At 36.3% G+C, this 23,280-nt stretch overlaps 1 protein-coding gene across 2 annotated transcripts in view; it reads left to right on the top strand.

Moving 5' to 3' along the window:
* LOC108698037 (ras-related protein Rab-28) overlaps positions 1–21,828 on the top strand; it is an 81,139-nt gene extending 59,311 nt beyond the window's left edge. The window contains exons 5-8 of one of the 2 annotated variants that reach the window (XM_018228722.2): positions 11,479–11,582; positions 16,411–16,488; positions 18,920–19,017; positions 20,387–21,828. In XM_018228722.2, coding sequence (XP_018084211.1) covers positions 11,479–11,582; positions 16,411–16,488; positions 18,920–19,012 — 275 coding nt within the window. In that variant the 3' untranslated portion in view covers positions 19,013–19,017; positions 20,387–21,828. The remainder of the gene's footprint in view (positions 1–11,478; positions 11,583–16,410; positions 16,489–18,919; positions 19,018–20,386) is intronic. The other variant, XM_018228717.2, reaches the window with a different exon arrangement.
* The last annotated feature ends 1,452 nt before the right edge of the window (positions 21,829–23,280 follow it).

The following is a 23,280-nucleotide window of genomic DNA, read 5'->3' as shown; positions in this document are numbered from 1 at the left end:
CACTTGTATTTGTCTATGTGAAGTTTGTGGTCACAACCTCATTGCACCCCCGCTTAACGTTTTTTTAAAAATTAGTGGTGATCACACCTTTCCCTTGTTTGTTAACCCTATGGTGGACCCATACCTCCAGGGAAGGATTGTGGTGGTGGTCGCATCATGCTGTGGGACTACTATTAATCAGTAGGAACCAGGTATCTTGTTAAAATAGAAGGTAGAATGGATGTTACAAACTAGAAAATACAGCAAGAGAATCTGTTTAAATCCTCAAAAATATTAAGCTTGGTGAATGTCTATTTAGGACAATGATCCCACACAACAGACCACTGGAGTGACTCAAGATAATAAGTGAGGTGAATTGTCTTCATGAGTATAACTTCAACAACCTGGAGAAAATCTGCATGGAATCATGGGCCAAAATCACTTCCAAACAGTATACTAAACTGCTACGTACCAAAACCACTTAGAAAAAGTTATAACAGGAAAATATCTCGTATATGAAAATTTCATTGAAGCATTTAGTATTGAGTCAAATTAGAGACATTTCAAGTCTGAATACTTTTGCAAGACCCAGTGTAAATTTAACGCCTATGATATATAGATGATTGTGTGAGCTGGATTCTCAGAATCATAAAGCAGTGCAATGTACATATAATCTGTGGTGTCCCTAAAATATTTCCACTCTTTAGCCCACTAATGACAGAATGTGGATTGGCAAATTTCTCTAAATGATAGGTTATTTATTTAATAGCAATATGGTATTTATTGGGAATAGGTCAGGTGTCGGAAGTGTTCTATGTCTTGCATATTTATTTATGACCAGTTAAATGGAATGGGTGCTCTCCACCCAAAATTATAAGTTTTCTTTGGTGTTTCACTATTAACATCAAAGAACTGGAAGTGTATTTATAAAGAATTTCCCTTTAATAGTGAGCAGTGCAGTTAGAATATAGGACTGTCCCACTCCCATATATGTCTGTACAATAACATTTCACTGGGGAGATTTCAATTGGGAAATTTCAAGCAGCTCTCTGGGAAAAATTAATCCTAACCCCTTTAGAAATAAACTATACCGAATAAGGGCAGGTCTTTATCCTGGAACATAAAAATAATAAAGTCCTTGACCTCCTAACATGCTTTAATTTCATGGTGATATCAATGTTTCCATATAATGTTTATACACAAATAGGAATAATAAAGAAATTGCTGTTTTCTTGGTCATTTGTGCAGCGACTGTAGCTTATATTTAGAAGTGAACATTTTCCCCTAATTTTAAGCACATGTAAATCAAATTAATACATTATTAGAGCGTTTTACTTGTCGTTTCTGTGTGGGCTAATCGTGATAGGTCATTATTGGAGCATTATGTAATTTCACAACTTGTATGAACAGCTGCGAGCACTTGGGGAGAGAATTTTTTTCTTAATTAGAATAATTCCACGGTACAGTATAACTGCAGAGTTTTATAATCCTCTTGCACTTATGTATAGTGCGTGTAGCTTAGACATTTCACATGGACGTCTCGCTGCTGTAAGGGAAGGTCTCAGACTCCTTTCTGTGTAATGTTAGATTTTACTTTGAATGTGAGAGATTCATCTCTGACTTATATACAAGTTCCTGTGTTCTTGAAGAAGCACGGTCATCCTCCGAGCCTCCCATCCTTCCTGGAAGTGATTAATAAAATGTATACACATCTATGTTTCGTGTCCTGGCGATGTATTTACCTTAACTGCCTTGTTTTGCTGTAGCCACGGTTAAAATGTTTCCCTGGAGGTGATTAATCTAGCAGTGTTGAATTAACGAGCAGTGGCAATATTTAGATCATTTGGGTTAATTAAGCTGTCAGTCATCCAATTGGCCTCTTATACCTCAGGGCCTCTATAAGCACTCTGCTTATGTTTGCCAATCAAAAGGTTAAGGAGAAAAAAAATGTAATGTTCCATATTAAGGCGGCGTAAACCAACAATAATTACGTGTCACTCATAATAACTGTGACATTGCCCCTGTATCAATGAGCATTCATTAAATATACACAGCAACACTGAAAGGAGCACTGGATCCGAAAAACAGATTTTCTTAAAAGAACACATTTGTTTTCCTTGAGCATTAGACACCCACATAAACTTGCATTTGCTAGAAACACAGAATAATATGCATTTATTTGTGTTGTAATCCTGTATTTACCAGTGCATTGCTAGGGGATCGATTGACCCAAAAACACGTTTTGCCATCCTGAACTTACTTTACTACAAAATTCCTTTTTTGAATGTATCAAGGAAAGTTAATGTAACTAAGAGTATAGGTATAAAAAGGAATAAATAGGAATAAATGCTTGGGACCTGGGTTTTTCTTATAGGGAATTTTGCCTTAATTGTGATGTCTATTCCATTAAAACATTTAATAAACCCATGGATTGGTTTTCCTATAGATTGATGTAACTTTTGCACAAAAGGCCCCCCCCCCCTATGACTTTCATTTAAAGTGGACACGCTTGTCTCCACTCTGGTCCGGCTAAATAAATCAAGTGGGGTTTTTTCCCTCCACAAAAAATTGTTCACAATTTGTTCTGCACATTTGAAAATATTAAACCTTTAATAATCAGTTGGATTATCTAGCAAAGCTTAGTTTGCCCCATTTTTATTTACATGTAAGTGCCCTTGAAAAATATGGTGTAATTGTCTAGGGACATCAGGTATTTCTACCGTGATAAGAAAGTATACATTTTAATGTAAATATTATCATTTATACCATTTAGGATTTTGTGCTTTGTAAGTAAAGTCGATCCATCTTGAGATTTCTTCCAGTTCGGGAGGTCCTGAAACCTCACCATTTTTCTGTATAATAAATAGACACAGATGGTTTTCTTCTTTACCAGGGTGTGTTAGAAATAAGGCACTATGACCCACCATTAACTGTAGGGCTTTAATGGTAGTTTCCTCACTGTCCCGTAGTCTCGTTTCTGCTTGAGAACTTCTGAACTTGTGTCTGTACAATGTAAAGTGAAATGGATGTTACAAATCCTGGAGAATTGTATTATACACACAAAGCTCTGACAGACTTAAGTCTGTAAATCTGATAAAGGGATGTAATCATTATTTGTTTCAGACAAGCAATTGTGTGTGATAGAAACCAGAAAAACCAGTAATAAAACTAGGTAACAAGTTATTTCTGTATGGTCTCTCTACCTTAGAGAGTCTTTAAGAGTTTGTTTATGGCACCAATTCATACACAGGGAAGATATATTTTGTTCATATATGTCACAAGTTAATCCGGCGTATTTTAAATGGAAAATGAAGTGTGTGAACAAATGTAATAATTCACAGTTGACATTTATTATAGGTCTACCATTCAGGTTTTATAATTTATTATGTACAGATACAAACCACAATTAAGTGTTTTTTTCCCCACTAATAATAGTATTCGTGATGTTTCCTTTTTACTTACAAACTTTTCAGATTATTACGACAAAATATTTAAGTTAAAAACCTATTTGTATAATGAAGGTTTAATTCTAAGAAGAGCTGTAATATATAAAATGTAGGTGTTTTTAAAGGTTTTACAGTTACTGAAAACATAATGACAATCAAAAGCAGTATTTGATTACCGCTTTGTGTTCTCTGGTTCTCACTCTTGAAACTCAGAAGTCACTTCAGAAGTCAGACAGATACTGCTTTCAATAGTAGCCCACTTATTAGAGGTCGAATTATAGTGGTATTAGAGCTTTTTGAAACCACGATTAAACTATAATCTATTATTTCTCTGAAATCACGAATGGAATGAAAGTTTTTAAGAGAACCAAATGGAAAATGGAAAAATGGAAAAATGTGCTGAATGATATCACTACAATTCGAGTTTTTCAGAGAATAAATAGTGAAAAATATCTGAAAACCTATAAAAGTTGGAAAGGTTGAATAGGATCAGCACAACTCCCATTGACTTCTACCAGATCTCGATCGCTTTTACTTGGAGACGTTTTTCTAGTATTAGTGATATTTTTAAAAGACTTAGATCATTTTTATAAAATGATAAAATGATTCCTAAAGAAAAAAGGAAAAACTTGAATGTTCGTAAACAGGCTTATTAGTTTTAACTAATGTTACACCATGAGGCCAAAACTTTATTTTTCTTCCATTCAGCCACAATAATTGTGAGTGAGGTTGGCTACTGATATTTAGGATCAGAGCTGGCTCCCAATCAGCCTTCCAATTCATCCCTTAGCTGTCCCATAGTTGGATTAAGGTTAGGGGTCTCTGCATGCCAGTTCTTCCACCCCCATCTGTGCAAGCCCCTTCTGTATGGACCTTGCTTTGTGTTTATGGGCATTGTGCTGCAACAGAAAAGAGCTGTCCCTCCAAACTGTTGTCTCAAAGTCAAAAGCACACAATAAAAAATGTTGTTATATGCTGTAGTCTTAAGGTTTGGTTTTACTGGATTAGAATTATTCAGGCAGGTAGTGCTTTACTGACATCTACCAAACGCAGACATTTACATGGGGGATAGGGAAAGGCCATTTATCATTCCGTTTCCACTGTTCCAGAGTGCAATGGTGGTGACCTTTACACCACTCCAGCTGACACTTGGGATTGCACATGTTGATGTTACTTTTGTTTGCTTCTGATCACCCATAAAAAACTACACTCCCTTCAGCTAATGTTACTACCAAAGACAGTTTGGAGCTCAGCACTACGGAGCAGATTAATCAAAGATAAAGTTAGCATTTTTTCCACGATTCTAGAAAAACATAAAAAATGCACACAAGTATTTTCTGAAACCATAAATAATCTGGTTTTAATAACGAAAAAGACTGAAAAAGTTTCCAAAAAAGCTCTGCTAATAAAAGCTGGCAAGGTTCAATAGAAGTCAATGGGAATAGTCTCTTAAAATTGTCTGGATACTTTTGGCTACTATATTTTTGGAAACTTGCTTAGAATGAATTATCCTTTTTTTCATTGAGACTCCCTTTAGAAGGTTTGAGTAAAGGTAGAATGCTGTTCAGGGCAGTGTGAAACTTTTCTTGTTTGATAAGTGTACTGCTTTGTGGAAGGTTGTCAACCTGTGTTGCCAACAAAGGGGCTGATTTGTCATGGTCGGTGGTGACCACAGTTTTGCACAGATTTGCATAAAATCAAGGAAAGTCCCAAATAGCTGTAACCCCGCAGTATGTTAGGCCTACAGTATGAAAACATCATTCCCCCCCCCCCCCATGATTCTGACATGCACAGTGGCATAACAAGATATTACTGGGCCTCACAGCAAATTAATTTTAGGGCCCCAAACATATCCAGCAGCTGTCCTGGTTTATGAGCAAACAATTGCTCATTATTTGGGCCTCATGGGGCTCCCCTGCATCTGCAGGGTCTGCTTCCTCTGTAGTTACACCCCTGCTTATGCATTTGGTGCAGCAGAACTGCAAGGAGTAGCTACTGCCTAGTTTGGAGGTGATGGTAGATCCAGGGTTTCCCTGCATCGATAGGCATACCTGCATAAAATTCGGAACAGCAGGCATGAGGAAAGGAGCGCCACTGAAAGCTACTATACAGATGTTCAAGGAGCACATGCGGACACAATGATATAGATATACATACCCATCAGCTCTTTACAAAACATGTTTATTCACATTCACATTGACTCTTTTTGATGAATGACCGTGTTTCTCAGTTTGTGTCCATTTGTCAGTCCATAATTCTTGGTGTATTGATGCTTTGTGGTGCCCGGGCCTATTACAGTAAATCTTCCCATCAGCTAATTCAAGCCTTAAACTATTATTTTGAATTCCTTGTAAAATCCCAAATCCCCAGAGTATACCAATTAAAGACCTCCAATATCATTTTTAAATAAAGCTTTTTTTTTTATAGAGTAAGTGGACATTTTTAGTTGATAATCAAATGACACCATTATGCAGACTTACTAGATTTGCAAATTTACAAGTTTTTACAAGCCAGTAGGGTCCCTTCCTCAGGAAATAAGTTTAAGTTTTTTTTTCCCTATATTTGCTCAAAGAGCTTGGTTGTCCTTAAATGCTTGTGAATATATTTGCCCTATAATTTGACAGCATTGAGTCAACACCATTATGGGGACTGTACGCAATAAAAACAGAAACTGTTCAATGTAGCTTCCAGTCACCTCAGGATCAGATTTGGAGAAACTGGAATGTACACAATAAAACCTGCACACGGCTTGAGCACCATGCCCTTTGCAATGAAACATGGCATTGTTTGTTAGGTTTGGCTCTACTTCCAGTGGGTATATAATGGGAGAAACTGAATAATATACCTCACACTTGAATTATGCATCTCTGTTTCAGAGCAACATTTTTGGAACATGGGCTTATAGGATTAACATTTGCCCTTAAAAATAAAGTATGTTGACTGCTGCAAGTGTTTCCAAAAAGCTTACACAGCATTTCCTTATTTTTCTGACTGACTTGTACCTCAGAGTTAAATACATTTACAAAATGCATATATTTTCATTTGGTATTGAGGAAAAATCGAGCAGCACTGCTTTTTCCATATTAGATATAAAACCACAACATAGTATGTGAATGCTTGTTGTATAAACTACATACTGTATCAGCTGCTATCTACTTGTGCTCTTGAACTTGTTTGTTCTTTTTATGCAATACTACATAGACCATCCATTACTGCATGGAATTTGCCATACTGGCTACTGTTCAGGCAATTCGTAATTCGTTTTGGCTGTGAAATTACAAGATACATGCGGCGTCCTGACTAGGCTCACATGACATACCATATTTGTAGGAGAAACCTGTTAAATGAGAAAGAGGGTTATTTAAAAATCTGATGCCTTCCTCCCTGAACTAAACCTCTTTAGAAAATAAAGGGTAGCAAATTGAGGTTGGTGGCTGCCATATCGGGTTTCTTGATTTCCTTTTCCCAGCGATCACTGACCAGTCGCATGTGCTGTTGAAGTGAGCTCCGAATTGTGCGTGTGGTTCATCTGTGCGTGCCCCTCTGTTTGGTGCTCAGAAGACATTTATTGACTATGATTAAGTGCCTTCCGAGCCTGAAATAGAAAAAAGGCTCTGCTAGAGTTGATGTCTTATAAAATACGATTTTAAGAAAAGTACTAGCTTGCAACTATTCCAAAATGCTGTTACATCCTTTATTTCACCTTTTAAACCGGCTGTACAAAACCCTCCACTGGCTACCTATACAATCTTACACCAGATTTCTCCTCCTAAAGCTTGCCTGCAATGCTCATCACAAACCATGTCACTATGGTCTCTCCAAACACCAAGGACCTTAGACTTTTCTTCTCTCTAGGAATCACTTGCATGCAGGCCTACATGCAAGGCCTCAACCTATAGAATTAATTAATCTACAGCATCAGACATTCATTCCACTATGCTCCGGAGTTTCAGTGTTTCCTTACAAGCCTACACACTAACCATTTCATCCTCTTCCACATCATACAGAGCTTTATCCAATAAGAGTCATGTGAACAAACAACAACCAATAAATATATTGTGAAAAAACAATAGTGAATATAAACATTCTTTTGTTAATACAATGGCAATGTATACCTTACGCCCTATAAGACAATGTGTGCCATCTACTGTACTAGGTGGCACTAAAACTGAATAAGTGCAACACATACTGAACTTCAAATAATAAGGCTTTGTATGATGTATCTTATTCTTACTGGACAGGTCTCAGTATAATGTATCCTTTTCTGATTGGCCATCATCCCTATAAAAAGCTTGAGCATGGATGGGACCATAAGCCTTTGAGTAAGTGCCCATTTGGCACGAAACGTGTTAGGCTACACATAACCTAATGAGCATTTTATAAATTTTACTGCATTTGCTCCTGCATTTACTATTAGTAAGGTCTTTTCACCTATTGCGAGTTTTTTAAATTTTAGTGCACAAGCTCTATGTGTTTTTGTGCCAAAAGCTCTGCCCACAGAAGGTTCAGACAGTGCTGAAATGTGTAAACGGCGCTTCTAAAACCAAACACTTTTTTCTTAATGTTCCCAGGAGTGTTGGATTTGCATGTATCTTTGTACCTTATTGACTGATCCCTGACTTTGCAGCTATTTGGAAAGCATAAGTGTGTTGCTATCATAGAGTATATATATATATATATATATATATATATGCAGGAGTTGGAAAAAATTAAATTAAAAAATATTTGTTAATTTGGGCAAATAACAGTGTAAAACTTTTTTTTTATCTGTAATATTATTATGCTTTATGTAGAGAGCTTTACAGAGATTGTTCATCACGTGAGTAGTGCACCTTCAAATTCACACCAGCGCTAGGGACAGTCTCATCAGGAGTCAATTAACCTGCCTGTATGTTTTGGAGTTTCTGAGGAAACAAGAGTCTCCCTGGGGGAAACTCAAACAGACATGGCAAAAAAACACAGACACTCATTTCAATAATACTCCGCCATGTTGCCCATTTCTTACCCATAACTGACTCGTGTGGAAATTTATACATTTTAATATAAAGAAGGAAAGAATTTCTCATAATTTTTATTTCCCCTTATTTATCAATACATTTTCCTGAAAATTTCCATTGCAGGAAAAAACTCGAATAAATTGTAAAATCGTTCAAAAATTCGAATCGTATGTATTTTTCTGATTTTCCGCCAGAAAAATCTAATTTTTTCAGACTTCTGCCCGAAAACCACCATGAAACCCAGAGCAGATCATGATATCTTTGGGACTTCTCCCATTGACTTATATACAACCTCGGCAGGTCTGAGATGCTGGATTTAAAGGGGTTGTTCACCTTCAAACAACTAGTTGGTTTCAGATAAATCACCAGAAATAACGACTTTTTCCAATGACTTTCTATTTTCTATGTGTGACGGTTTTTCTAATATTGAAGTGTAAAGTGCCATTTCTCTCCTTCTGAAGCAGCTCTGGGAGGGGTGGTCGCCGACCCTGTAAACTGTTCTAAATGGATACATTTAGTTGATACATCTCTTATATTTGTCCCTGCTGAGCAGAATCCCTGAGTTTCATTACAGGCAGCTGTTAGAATTGATACAATAGTTGCTGATACTCCAGAGATGCTGCTGAGAAATGTATCAACTAATGTTGCAAAATTGTAACAGTTCAGAGTCTGCACCTGAATTACTGAGCAGTCCAGACTCAAACACCAGAGACACAAACATTCAACTTTAAACTTAGATTTTGGAAAAAAATTTAAAAATAAATAATGGAAAGTAATTGAAAAAAAGTCTTTATTTCTGGGGAACAATCTAAAAACAAGTGAATTGAAAAAAGTGTTTGGAAGGTGAACAACTCCATTAAGGATTCAGACTTTTTCCATCCTCTGAGTATAATAAATCCTGAAAAATTTGAGGTTTTTATTTCACTAAAAATTCTGTTTTTATAGTAAAAAATGAATTATTCTAGTTTTGGCATTCAGACTTTAATAAATAACCCCTACGTTCCAGATCTGTATTCAAAATGGCATCGTTCTTCAGACAAAATGCTCACATATTGCAGAGATTTTAACTTAGGTTTGAACAAGTTGATGGTCTTTCAATTATTTATGATTTGAATATAATGCTTACTAATGATCGGTATGTATACTTATCACTGATTACAAAGGTCTAAAGCAGTTTCAGCATTATATATTTCAAGATATTCTTTTTCATTTTATTCTGATCACTTTAGTTCTAATCACTAGAGTCTGGCCATGCCAGTTTCTCTCTTTTACCTTTCTAACTGACACACAGCAAACACTATTTTCAGTATGCGCTTTAATAGACCAGAAAATTGTGCTTACTGAGATATTTTTATTGAAAGCTAATAACTTTAATTAAGGATAATTGAGAAGCATGCTGGGATATTTTTATAAGACATAATATATTTAATTAAGCATAATTGAGTAATTCAGCCCTTGCTTAGTCAATTGACAAGTAGGAGTTTACTCTTTCTAAATGTGAAAGTGCAAATGCTTGGCAAGAAGAGTGTCTTTCTACTACAATTAACAGAATGGTAGTTTTTTGCCTGTGGTTCATCTCTGGGCAGACCGGTACTGTCAAAAAAGCTAGTTCACATACTTGCCAAGTATTTTTTCAAAAAAATCATTTAAATCCTTATTTCACCCCAAGCCCCCAAAATAGGAAACAATTTTTTTAAAAAAAATAATATGATGGAAAAGAAAAGAGGCCTAGACAAAGGCCTACTATTCTATAAACCATCAGTGCAAACTCCCAAAAAAATAATATGATGGAAAGGACAGAGGTCTAGACAAAGGCCTACTATTCTTAAAACCTAGCACATTGACTAGTGAGAGGACTGTGCTGCTCCCACACACAACAGATCTTCACAACACATATTTATATATTCATCTCTGCTCTACTAAGTTGGGGTTTTCTTTAGACTCGCGCATAATTTGTCTCCCACCCATCTGCCCCTATTATCAGGGACATTATTTTTCTCAGTTCTGTTGGGGCAGCAGCACTTTTAAACTCCCCTTTTAGTAAAGTGCGGTTATTAACTTTTTTCCTTATTCACTCAGTAAATTTGTATGTGTCTTATTCATTTTGCAATCTTACTTTAAAGTCTCCTCCCGCTGCTTGACCTTTTTTCCTAAAGCTGGTGATTCTTATGAAGATCTGCTTATTTGGCGAGGTCTCCAAATGAGCAGATCTCTCCTCGATATCAGGCTGATCCAATCGTGGGCCCTAGGGTTTTTTCCTGGTAATGATCCAATGGTTGGGCCCATGATCATATCATTACGAGGAGAAAACGGGTGGTTGGATTAAGGACCACTTTAACGAACTGATGTGGTCCTCGATCTGATGGGATTTTTAAGCCGACTGATTGACATCTGCCCGACTTTCATTGTCAGAGGGCCACTCTACACTGGGCAATAAGCTGCCGACAGATTAAGTATTATCTGCCCGTGTATGGAGGCCTTTACGCCTCCATACTTTTGAACATTCCAGCTATTTAAATATTTGTAGCTATGCCAAGATCCTATACATTCTTGGGTCCACAAATCTGGCTGCCGCTACTAAAACAGGAGATTTGAGAGGTATTCGCAAAGGTATTTGACTAATACTAGTGTCAGTATTACCATAAACTAGAACAAACGGGGCATCAATCACCTTTTTGTGTGGTCTTAGGTAATACATAAGATAATACAGGTATGGGACTTGTTATCTAGAATGCTAGGGACCTGAGGTTTTCCAGATAACAGATCTTTCTGTAATTTGGATCTTCATACCATAAGTCTACTAGAAAATCATGTAAACATTAACAATATATCTTAGTTTGGATCAAGTACAATGTACTGTTTTATTAATACAAAGAAAAAGGAAATCATTTTAAGAACTTTGGATTATTTGGATATTTCTTTTCTTTGTCATGGTAAATTTCTTTTTGTAGAATGTGTATGTTTAAAAGGACTTTGAAACATGCATTTTCTCATGCAAAGCTAATGCAACAATTCAAGTATATGTGCACAGATTCATAAATACTTTTTTTTTTTAGTTGACTTGGAGCACATGCGAACAGTAAAAGCTGATAAACACCAGAGATTCTGCCAAGAAAACAGCCTAGGAAGTTATTTTGTTTCTGCGAAGACAGGAGATTCTGTAAGTAAAAATCGGATAAAATCAATATTGTCGTTTGTGTTAGGACAAAGCTCGAAATTTGAAAGTGACACTTCCAAATAATAGAAATAGATGAAGACTTATTGGAGATGACTATGGTAATACGCCTTTCTTTTTGGTTTTACAACTGAGTAATAAAATGAAGATCATAACCAATGGAGAAAGACTGAGAGGAAGAGGATATAATTGTATTTCCTGAGGAACTCGTTTTATTGGAGCTTTCTAAATTAAAAGGCAGATTGATTGTAGAAACAGATGCCTTGCATCTAAAGATATTTAGAGATTAGAATTTCTCAGGGGAGTACCTACGTGCAACAGGGCCCTTAACCTCTGTGTTCCTTACAAGATCTGTAGTACACTCTAATTACCAACAAATAAAGGAATGGTGTCTATATAGAATTGACAATGGCAAGGAAAAACTAGAATCCAGAGCTTAGGTACAGGTTTGCAGCTGGAATAGTTACTGCAATTTCTTTTTACTTTTGGATGTGGCATCACCAAAGAGCCTGCCTCCTACAGGAAAGGACAGTTAGGCAAAGCCTCAAACCTGAAATTCACCTCATGAACCCCCTCACCCTTTATAAGGATTGTTATTGAAAAGCAATTACACCTTAATGCTAAAATGGTTATTTGAACAGGAGGTAGGGACAACTGAGCTGCTGCTTAAATTCAAAGAAGAATTGGGGTAAGAGAAAGTTCAAATAACCTCACTTAGAGGTAGGGTTGCCACCTTTTCTGGAAAAAAAATACCGGCCTTCCTATATATTTATCTTTTGTCCCTATTAATAACATTTGGATCAGCCATCATTTTTACCGGCCAGGCCGGTAAAATACCTGCCAGCTGGCAACCCTACTTAGAGGGCAATCATAAGGGAGTAAAGGAACTGCCCCAAAACCACAGACTGTACCTCTTTTCTGCCAAAATCCACTACCCAAGCGGCAAGCCTGTAATGCTTGTAAGTCATGGGGTTTGCTGAATCTCTTCTGCTGACGTGTTTCTGCCCAAGATGATGTAGCTGCCCCGGTAGAATCTTCCTTAAAGGGGGTGTTCACCTTCCAAACCCTTTTTCAGTTCTGTTGTTTTCATATTGTGCACCAGAAATAAAGACTTTTTTGCAATTGCTTTCCATTTGTTTCTAATTTTGACTGTTTTAGAAGTTTAATGTCCTTGTCAGCTGACTTACTTTACTGAAACTCAGGGATCCCCCCCTCCCATTGTGCCTTCGGAAAGACTTAAGAAGTCAAAAATGACACTTGACACTTCAATATTAAAAAAATGGTCACAAATAGAAAATAGAAAGTAATTGAAAAAAAGTCTTTATTTCTGAAGAACTATCTGAAACCAACTGAACTAAAAAAAAGTTTTGGAAGTTGAACAACCCCTTTGATATGAATACTACATGGGTTTAACCTGCTACTTCAACAGGCCTGATGGTCTCCTATGATGCTTTAGTCCCTTTCATTTGATGTCCACATTTGGTTAGACTTATCATTAGTTCATAACAAGGTAGTTACCCTGCTGTAGCATCAGAAACATTGCAGAACAGTTAAAGGAACTGAAACACCAAAAAATAAAAGCTTTTTAAAGTAATTAAAATACAATGTACTGTTGTTATGTATTGGTAAAAGTTGTTTTGCTTCAGAAACACTGCTATAGTTTATTAAAACAAGCTGCTGCGTAGCCATGGGGGCAGCCATTCAAGCTAAAAAAGGAGAAAAGGCAAAGGTTACTTAGCAGATAACAGACAAGCTCTGAAATAGAATTCAATGCTATTCTACAGAGTTCATCTGGTATCTGCTATGTATACTTATAAAACCGTTATTTTTTTGTGTTACTGTTCCTTTAACAATTACTGCCCCTGAATACAACTGAATAACATCCATCTATACACATTTACTTCTATGGGTGATTTGCCCAATAAGTTTGGAAAGCTATAGGAGAGGCCTTACAAGTAACCTGTAAAGGGGGAATCTATCCGCCCCTTTGTAACATATTGTACTTATCTACACTACACTTTCTACACATTGTACTTATACAAAGCACAGCACTGTTTTGAATAAGTAATAGTAAATATTTATTAAATGATTTTCTAAAATAAAAATTTGGTGAGCCAGTGTAATGAAAGTATGTTTTTACGATGGTAAAACTTCAGCTTTTGCTTTTCAAGTGCATTCTTCAGCCAGCTGTACATCAGTGCGGAACAGCAGGAGACAACAAAATCATAAACTGATTTCTTGTGACATATAAACTTGGACTTCATCAACAGACCAAAGTCGCCAACTCCATCAGTAAATCTTCAGGAGCCAAACATTAGTAATCATAAGATTAATGTGAAAGGCAACTGTTAAACTTAATTGTGCATGACAACAAATAAGAAACACGGAGGACTGGCAATACAGCATTACTGTGGATGCATATTTTTCTTTTTCATTTGAAAAGGCACTTTTGTTAAGCCAATGAATGTAAGCCTTTTAAAGGAAAACTATATCCCCAAAATGAATACTTAAGCAACAGATAGTTTATATTAAATTGAATGACATATTAAAGAATCTTACCAAACTGGAATATATATTTACATAAATATTGCCCTTTTACATATCTTGCCTTGAACCACCATTTCGTGACTCTATCTGTGCTGCTTCAGAGATCACCTGACCAGAAATACTACAACACTAACTGTAACAGGAAGAAGTGAGGAAGCAAAAGGCAGAACTCTGTCTGCTAATTGGCTCATGTGACCTTACATGTGGTTTGTATGTGTGCACAGTGAATCTTACGATCTCAGGGGGCGGCCCTTATTTTTTAAAATGGCAATTTTCTATTTATGATTACCCAATGGCACATACTACTAGAAAAGTATATTATTATGATAATGGTTCATTTACATGAAGCAGGGTTTTACACATGAGCTGTTTTACTCAGTATCTTTTAATAGAGACCTACATTGTTTGGGGGGTATAGTTTTCCTTTAATTACTATAACGGCAACCTTCAGTGTTTACCTAATTTTTAATTAAATGTTTCTCTTTCCAGCTATCCCCCTTCTTTTTCCTTTCCTTGGATTCATAGGTCTGTTTGGGCAGGCCCACCGTTGCCAGTAGCCAATTTGTAAAAAAAGGTCTTTCATCTACAAGTGTTCAGATAATATTCATATTCAAAAAGCTTTACAGTTACTTTGTCCATGTAATACATATACTGTGACAGGATCAAGTGCAGTACTGCAGGCTTTTTTTTTTTTGATAATTTGTGATACATCAATATTGATCTACCGCTATATAAGTTTACAGTAAGATGGATCTAAATCAAAATTAACTGAACCATTCTGCTGTATAATACAGTGGTGTTTAGGCCTAATATGCCACTCCACATTACTTTATATAAAAAGGTTTACTTCAGTCTGCACCAATGCTCATACAGCTGGGATGGGTGTGGTTTCTAGTGCTGCCACTTAGCTGCACTCTAACTAACGGCAGTTGTATTTTTGCACCTCTACATAACTCCCTGGTCCAGCTCAAAGCCGTCTAGCTGTTGTTCAGTGTAGGATTAGAAAACCCCTTTATAGTTTCTATTACATGGAATTTCTTTTGAGTTTAGAGCCTTTCAAAGGATTTGTTACTGTCTACAGCTCAATAGAGTGTGATTTAACTATTTCATTGTTCAAATACTTGAGGCTGACCCAATAAGTGTTTATACCACAGCTGGGTCACCTAATGCAGTCTCGTACCATTTGCAGGGTAATAAAACTTTCTCCGGGTGTGCGTTGCTTAGTGCAATTGGGAACTGGTTTAAAAAAAAAAACATTATTTTTCACCCCAGTGCAGACTCTGGTAGGGGAAACAGTTTTTTGCTGATAGGTTCCCATTAATTCCCCTTTTATTTTTGCTATTTATACATATATTGCATTTTCTGTCTTATATTTTCACATTCCTTTGAATAATGTAGAATAAAAAACAATTGGTTACATCTAAACACTTCACCAGCCAACAAGCTCTTAAAGGAGAAGGAAACCCCCTAGGCGCAAAAACCCTCCCCTGTGTTGCCCCCCTTTCCTCCTCCCCCCTGGCCTACCTGTCCCCCGGGGCAAATGCCCCTAACTTGTTACTCGCCCCTCTGCGCAGGTTCTGTCCACGCAGTTCACAGGTGCCATCTTCTCCCAAGAGGTCTTCTTCCTGCTTTGACCGGCGTTTATGGCGTATGCGCAGTATGGGCATTTACCGGTACGGATCTACTGCGCATTCGCCGAAAGTCACAAAGTTTTCCGATTTCATTACTTGCCCCCCATGAAAATGCCCCATACTTTTTATTTACCTCTTGATGCAGAGTCACACCATCTGAGTTTTCACTCATCCATCTTCCGGGTCTTTGGTAAGCTGATATGGAGACTGGCGAAATGACGCATGCGCAGTTGGAGAAATTTACCGGTTTGTGACAACAAACTGCGTATGCGCCAAAGTGGACAGAAATTGCCGAATCGCTGGTAGAAGACACTAAGATCCAGAAGATGGCTGCCGTGAAATCCGATGCTGTGACTCTGCACCGAGGGGTAAGTAAAAAGTTAGGGGCATTTCCCCCGGGGTCGGGGCAGCTAGGCTGGAGGGGGAGGGAGGGGGGGTCTACGTGGGGTGAGGGTATGGGGTTTTTTTGGTAAAGGGTTTGTTTCTCCTTTAAGGTACTTTAAGGACTAGGGAGTAGAAATTCAGTGTTTACATATGGACAGTGTTTACAGTTCAGGAAAGACTTGATTTATTTGAAAGTAACTAGAGGATGTCTGCTTTTAATCATTTAAACTCCCTTTTTTCTCGCTTTGTAGGTTTTCCTGTGTTTTCAGAGAGCTGCTGCTGAAATCCTTGGAATCAAATTAAACAAAGCAGAAATTGAACAATCGCAGGTAATAATCCCATCTGGTGTTTCTATCGACTAAAAAGTTTGTCTCCCACCCAAAAATATATGACTATAAGGATGCGGCAGTTCTTTTTTTTTTTTTTTTTTTGCATTATTCCTTTCTATTGCAAAATGTAATTATTCACTTCCACACTGATAACACTAATGGTGATCTGTTTTACCTATTGCCTCATAGGCATCATCTGGTACATTTCAGCTTAGGAATTCTTGTTTAATGCAGCATGTTGCAATTAAAGGTTGTGATGAGTGCATAATATGCAGCTAATGAATCTGGACTGTCAATCACAAGAGCCACCAAGCAGTCAATTCACAAGATTTTTGTGATACCCAATTTTTTAGCTCTGTATATTTTCCATACAATTCAGTCAGTTTTCAATTAACCAGAATTAGAATTGGTAAGTATTGGCCCCTGTTACCAATGTATTGGTCTGAAATTGAATACCTTCATGGTGATCTGTAATATTCCTCTTAATAAGGCCCAAACACCACAATGTTTTCAATTTATTAGTCAAACATACTTAGTTTTTTTTTTTGTTGCGTGCAAAACTGAACACATGGCAAATTTCAAGCAATGTTTCACGAAACTCAGAAATGTGCGGCAAAATCATGCATGGTGAAGAAATTGGCACATCACTAGTCCCAACATCAAAAGAGTTGTGTCTGTAATGTATGGCATATACATATATCATTAAACATAGTTTAGCATCTTGGAAATACTTTGTATTAAATGCATATCAAATTACTTTTAGCTTTTTCTTTAAACAATGCTTTATATTTAGAACTGGTTTCAAATGTTTTTTATACTGCACCAACAAAAATGAATTGCTTTAAAAATCGGATTTGTGATCTATACAATAGTAACTTTAATCCACACTTTATCATAAAATCTCCTGCCTGTAGATCGTAATATTAACAATGATTAATGTATTACAATAAAAGAAATGTAATAAAAATTTTGTTGTTAATAAGATTTTCCTTGCGGACCACATTTTAGTGTATGTCGAAACACAATTATTTATCTCTGTAGAAAAAAAACGTTGGATTTTTCTGTGGATATGTGCACATTCTCACTCGTGTGTTTAAACGCCCACAACTTTAAAACACTTTTTTTTAATAGATGTATTCGATTTGATGACTAAAATAATAGCCTAAGGCAGGGATCCCCAACTTTTTGAACCCGTGAGCAACATTCAGAAGTAAAAGGAGTTGGGGAGCAACACTAGCATGAAAAATGTTCTTAGAGTGCCAAATAAGGGCTGTAATTGGCCTTTTGGTAGCCCCTATGTGGATTGTCAACCTACATTGAGGCTCTATATGGCAGTACATCTGTTTTTATGTAACCAAAACTTGTGTCCAAGCCTGGAATTCACAAATAAGCTCCTGCTTTGAGGCCACTTGGAGCAACACCCAAGGTGTTTGAGAGCAACATGTTACTAGAGGTGGAAGAGACTTAGCTATTGTGTTTACATTCAGCAAGGCAAAATATGTTCATCTTTTTTTATTAGAATAGGAAAGACAATGAGCAAAGCCTAGTAATTAGCGATGCACCAAATCCAGGATTCTGTTTGGGTTTGACCTTTTTCAGTGGGAATTGGCCGGATCCATGTGCTTGGCCGAAAAAAATCCAAAAAATCACGTGACTTTTTGTCACACAAACAAGGAGTTAAAAAATTCTTAACCGGGCACTGCACACGCGGTATTCATTCCCCCTTTTTCCCTGATTTAGATATGCTTAGGATGCTTATCTGATGAAGTGTCAGGTTTACTGACACGAAACGCGTTAGTTGTAATCCCCCTCCACTGTACTTTTAATGCGCTTAATAAAGCCAACATCTTGATATTGAAACGCCTGACTCCGTGACTGCTTTGGACGGCGCTCCGTAGCGATACTATTGGAGTATGTGTTAAGCCGGCTAGAAGGAGCCAGATGTATCGCGAGAGCTGCGACTCAGCAGGAGCCGGCGTACCACGGGTGAGCTCCGCCATTAACCGCATCGTTTCTGTGTTTGTTAGATATGCTTAGGGTTCGGATTGTTTCGGTGTTCGGTCAAATCTTTTACAAAGGATTCGGGATCCGACCAAATCCTAAAATAGTGGATTTGATGCATCCATGCTAGTAATAGATATATAAATGTATTGTAACTGTTTTCCTTTAAATGAAGAGCAACTTCTCAAATTATTTCTATGACAAACAAAAAGGGAAAATAATTTAGAAAAAAAATGGTATGGGTTTAGTGTACCTTTAATGTCTTTGCCACCTGTTAGGAAGAAAAATATTAAAATGTTTATATTTACTCCTTTGTTTTTTTTTTCTTTTATGTGTGTTCATTTGGATTTCACCCTTCTTTTTAACCATTTCATTGTGTTTTTGTTTGTTTTCATGCTTGGCTGCTATATTTATGACATCTACCTGCCAGCATATTGTAAAGGCAGAAATAATCAACTTTCCTGAAGAGCATAATTCAGGCAACTCCACAAACAATCAGAGTAAAGTTTGCTTATTGCAGTAGATAAGGTACTTAACGTATTATACATAGTAACATGTATAATACAACTGGGAAACTAATTATGCATAATATTGTAGCAAGTAAGTAGTAAGTACATTATTGGGAATTAGTATTTATTAACATTTATTTCCTATAGTATTTATTAGCACAATATTCGGAATTAGCAGAGATGTATAGCATTCTTAGTATCTGCAATTATAAATTTTTACGGTTTTTGAAAAAATGAAATCTTAGGGGCCCATTTATTGTTGAGGTTTTTAGGGGGAAAACTCGAGTTTTTCTTGGGAAAAAAAACTCAACTTTTTATAGATTTATCATACCCCCAAAGATGCTAAAAATCCAAATCTGAAATTACACCATTTCAAACCTTTCGAGGTCACGTAGAAGTCGATGGCTGATGTCTTTGGAGCGTCAATCATACGATTTGAATTGATGTTCAATTTTTCATGACGTTTCGTTATTGATAAATGAGTTCAATTCGTTCAATTCGGGTTTGGTCGGGTTTGTTTTCAGAAATTGAAATAGATTAAAATAATAGATTAATTCAAGTTTTAGTAAATCAGCCCCTTAATGTATAAAAATAAAACAAAACATTTTATTTTAGAAAATGTTCTACCAATAATTTTCATTTAAGTAGACGGTAAAGGATTCAGCCAAACCAGACACATAGTTATAATCCTGTATACTATACATATATATAATATACTGTATATTTAGATTTATTTATCCAAGTGAATGGGAAATAGTTTGAGTGATGTCCACTGTGATGTCCAATGAACTCATGTACCCTCAGGTGACCAAGATAAGACTCACATATCTTAGAAGCATCTTTGAAGGCAATTTACATTGGGGGTGCTAAAAATGTCCTCCTTTAAAGGCACAATAAATAGGACTTGTTTTGAAATTACATTCTCTCTATAGTTTTAATTTTCAAAAAATCCATCTAGTACTAATTTGAAAGTTGGGCTATGTCCATTGGTCATGTCTCTCCTCTTCCTTTATAAACAGGAGAATTTGTTCAGCGCTGCGTATCTGCCTTTGAACAAACAAACCCCTCTCTACTCTAAGCAGCAGCTGAGTGACTCATTATCATGAGCTTCTCAGTGGACTGGTAAATTATTTTATCCGCTTCTCTGGAGTTCTTTTTGGAACAGGAAGTACTAAAGTAAAACTGGCTTCATATTTTTGTTCAGCACATGCCATATTCATTCCGCTCATTTAAAAACCGGTGTATATTGTTCCTTTAATGACCTGTATAGTGTTCCTTTTTTCAAGAAGCAAAACTGCTTAAATGCTAGAAAAAGATAGTCTGTTGCTTTTAAATACAATCATGTACTGCCGAACCCTTACACTGAGATTTCTTTATTATTATCACAGAGAGTGGTGAAAGCGGACATTGTGAACTACAGTCAAGAGCCGGTTACAAGAATGGTCAACCCTCCTCGAAGCTCGATGTGTACAATACAATGAAATATGTTTTGACGTGGAACCGCAAATATTTTTTTACTATTGCACATGCTCATGGTTTACCAGGAGCTTTGGTTTAACAGTGACAATCTCGATTTGTGCAATTAGAGGTTTAAAAACTTAATGCAACACTTTATTTTATAAAGCAGCAAGCAGCCTTGGGCTGGCCAGTATCCAGCCTTTGGACCACACACTAGGAAATATGAAAAAAAAGTTGTATAGTTGATAGTTAAGAAAGTAAATACTTATTGTGTAGAGTATGCCCCTAAAATATTTTCAGACAAATATTACAGTAAAGGCAGAATGGCTGTATGGGAAAAAAACACAATTAACCATAAGTTTTAATTTATTTGGGGCTCTGTATTAAGTTAAAAAAATCGCAAAATGATAACTGTGAATGTATTTTTCCTTGGTGATTACATTGAATTATGTATATCTGTTTCCAAAAAATGTTCTTTGTCCTTACAAACCACTAACACTAATCAGAAACGTACTCTCTTTCTCATCATATACATATATCGAGGACATAAAGTAATATTTTCAAAGCCAAATATCAGATTATTAAGCTTTTTAAACGAATGTCTCCATCTTGCCTGTATTGATGTTAAATTTTGGGGATTTAAGAGCAAAACTGGTTACAGGGCAGTCTGGGCAGCGTATTTGTATGGGAACTCATCTTGGTCTCAAAATGCACCAAACTGTACTGGATATTTAACCGTTTCAGTGCCAGGTTCCTATTTATCCTTGTGAAGTGGTGCCAGGAAACAAGCTCTAGGCCATAAACAAAAAAGAAACCAAGAACCTCACACTAAACTTAGTTGACATGATGGTACTTTTTTTTTTGGAGGCTCCGTAAATTCTATGGCATTTCTAATACAAGGATTAATCATATAATAGGCATTTCTGTAATTTGGAGCACTATGCTTAAAGTTTAGTTACCATCAACTAAAGGGTATTATCTCATAATTACAGAGAAAAAGGAAATAGGTTTAAAGACAAATTATTTTTCTGTCTGCATAATGGTTTTCTGGATAATATATACCATACCTTTATTCTTTATATGGATACTTTTTAAAACTGTGTTTATATTTTCAATCACAGAATATACGTGAATTAAAAATGATTACATCTACAATATTTATTATTTAAAAGACTGTATTTTAGTATTTAGAGGAGCAGGGAGTTCTTCCACATTGGACTTACAGACAATTATTTTGCAAAAGTGTTTCAAAGCTTGGACGAACGGCAATATATTATGATACCGTTAGGATTTTCATTGTTGTATGAAATGGGATACTGCATAATTAAGGGTACTTCTTAGAAACAAAATAAATATTTTTTTTGTTGATAAATGAATTGGCATCTTATTTGAGATCAACATACATACTGAAATTCATTTTGCCACATTTTCTGGATTTCCCATAACTTTCATTTGCTGAGCTCTTCTATCAGAAATGCTAAGAGCAATGAGACATGGTGCATTACTACCCTGTTTTTGAGTAGCCCCATCACGCTGCACCAAAATACCACATATTGACCCCAACAACAATCACCTGAAAAGCAGACTTTTGTCATGTATTTCTCATTGGATGCAGAGCTGAGGAGTCTGAGTCATGGAGTCGGAAGCAATTTTGGGTATCTGAAATCGAAGTCGCCAAAAATGTACTGACTCTGACTCCTAGGGGCCCATTTACTTAGTTCGAGTGAAGGAATAGAATAAAAAAAACTTTGAATTTCGAATGTTGTTTTTTTTGGCTACTTCGACAATCGAATTGGCTACTTCGACCTTCGAATCAAACGATTCGAACTAAAAATCGTTCGACCCCCTACTTCGCCACCTAAAACCTACCAAAGTCAATGTTAGCCTATGGGGAAGGTCCCCATAGGCTTTGGAACAATTTTTAGGTCGAAGATTTTTCGTTCGATCGAACTATTTGCTGTAAATCCTTCGACTTCGATATCTCGAAGGATTTCCATTCGGCAGTCGAATATCGAGGGTTAATTAACCCTCGATATTCGACCATAAGTAAATTTGCCCCGTAATGAATTTAAATACAAAAACTGAAAATAATCAAGTCAGATTTAAGAGCTTCCATGAAGGAGGATATGACAGAAGCAATTCTGTTTCTAAGAACAATAGTTTATTTTGGATTGTATTTAACAGCTAGTTTACAACTATATGCCAGGTTTTAATTTATATATAAGTAGTTTTAGGTTTTCCAATTGTTTTTGGTTTATGTACTTTGAATGATTTTGGTTTAGAATTATCAAAGGATGTGATTTCTGAGCTTTGGCAGTGAGAACATATCTTGTATGTTGTGTATTTAACTTCTTTCAGTAAACATGAAAAATACATTAGTATATTAAAGGAACAGTAATACCAAAAATGAAAGTATTTTAAAGTAATTAACATATAATATACATTTAGCATGCACTGGGAAAGCCATGTGTTTGCATCAAAATGACTACTATAGTTTTTTGGTAAGGCACAGGTTACAGATAACCGATAAGTCCTGTCCAATACAATGTTTATTCTTTTTTTCCATCTTGAATGGCTGCCCCCTTTGCTACACAGCAGCTTATTTATATAAACGATAGTAATATTTCTGTAGCAAACACACTTTTTACCAGTGCAGAGCAACAGTACATTATATTTTAATTACTTTGTTGGAGTCGGAGGTACAATAAACTGTAGGAGTCAAAGGATTTTTGTACAGTCCTGATTGGATGGGATTTACATCACGTTGTTGCATTTTACACGTCTTTTGCCCTTCACAGGGTCTGCTAATGTGGGTATGTTAGTG

This window comes from Xenopus laevis, chromosome 1L (assembly GCF_017654675.1).
Source record: "Xenopus laevis strain J_2021 chromosome 1L, Xenopus_laevis_v10.1, whole genome shotgun sequence".
In the NCBI taxonomy this organism is placed as follows: Eukaryota; Metazoa; Chordata; class Amphibia; order Anura; family Pipidae; genus Xenopus; species Xenopus laevis.
Note: the sequence above shows the minus strand (reverse complement) of the source record. Positions and strands in the feature narration are given on the sequence as shown.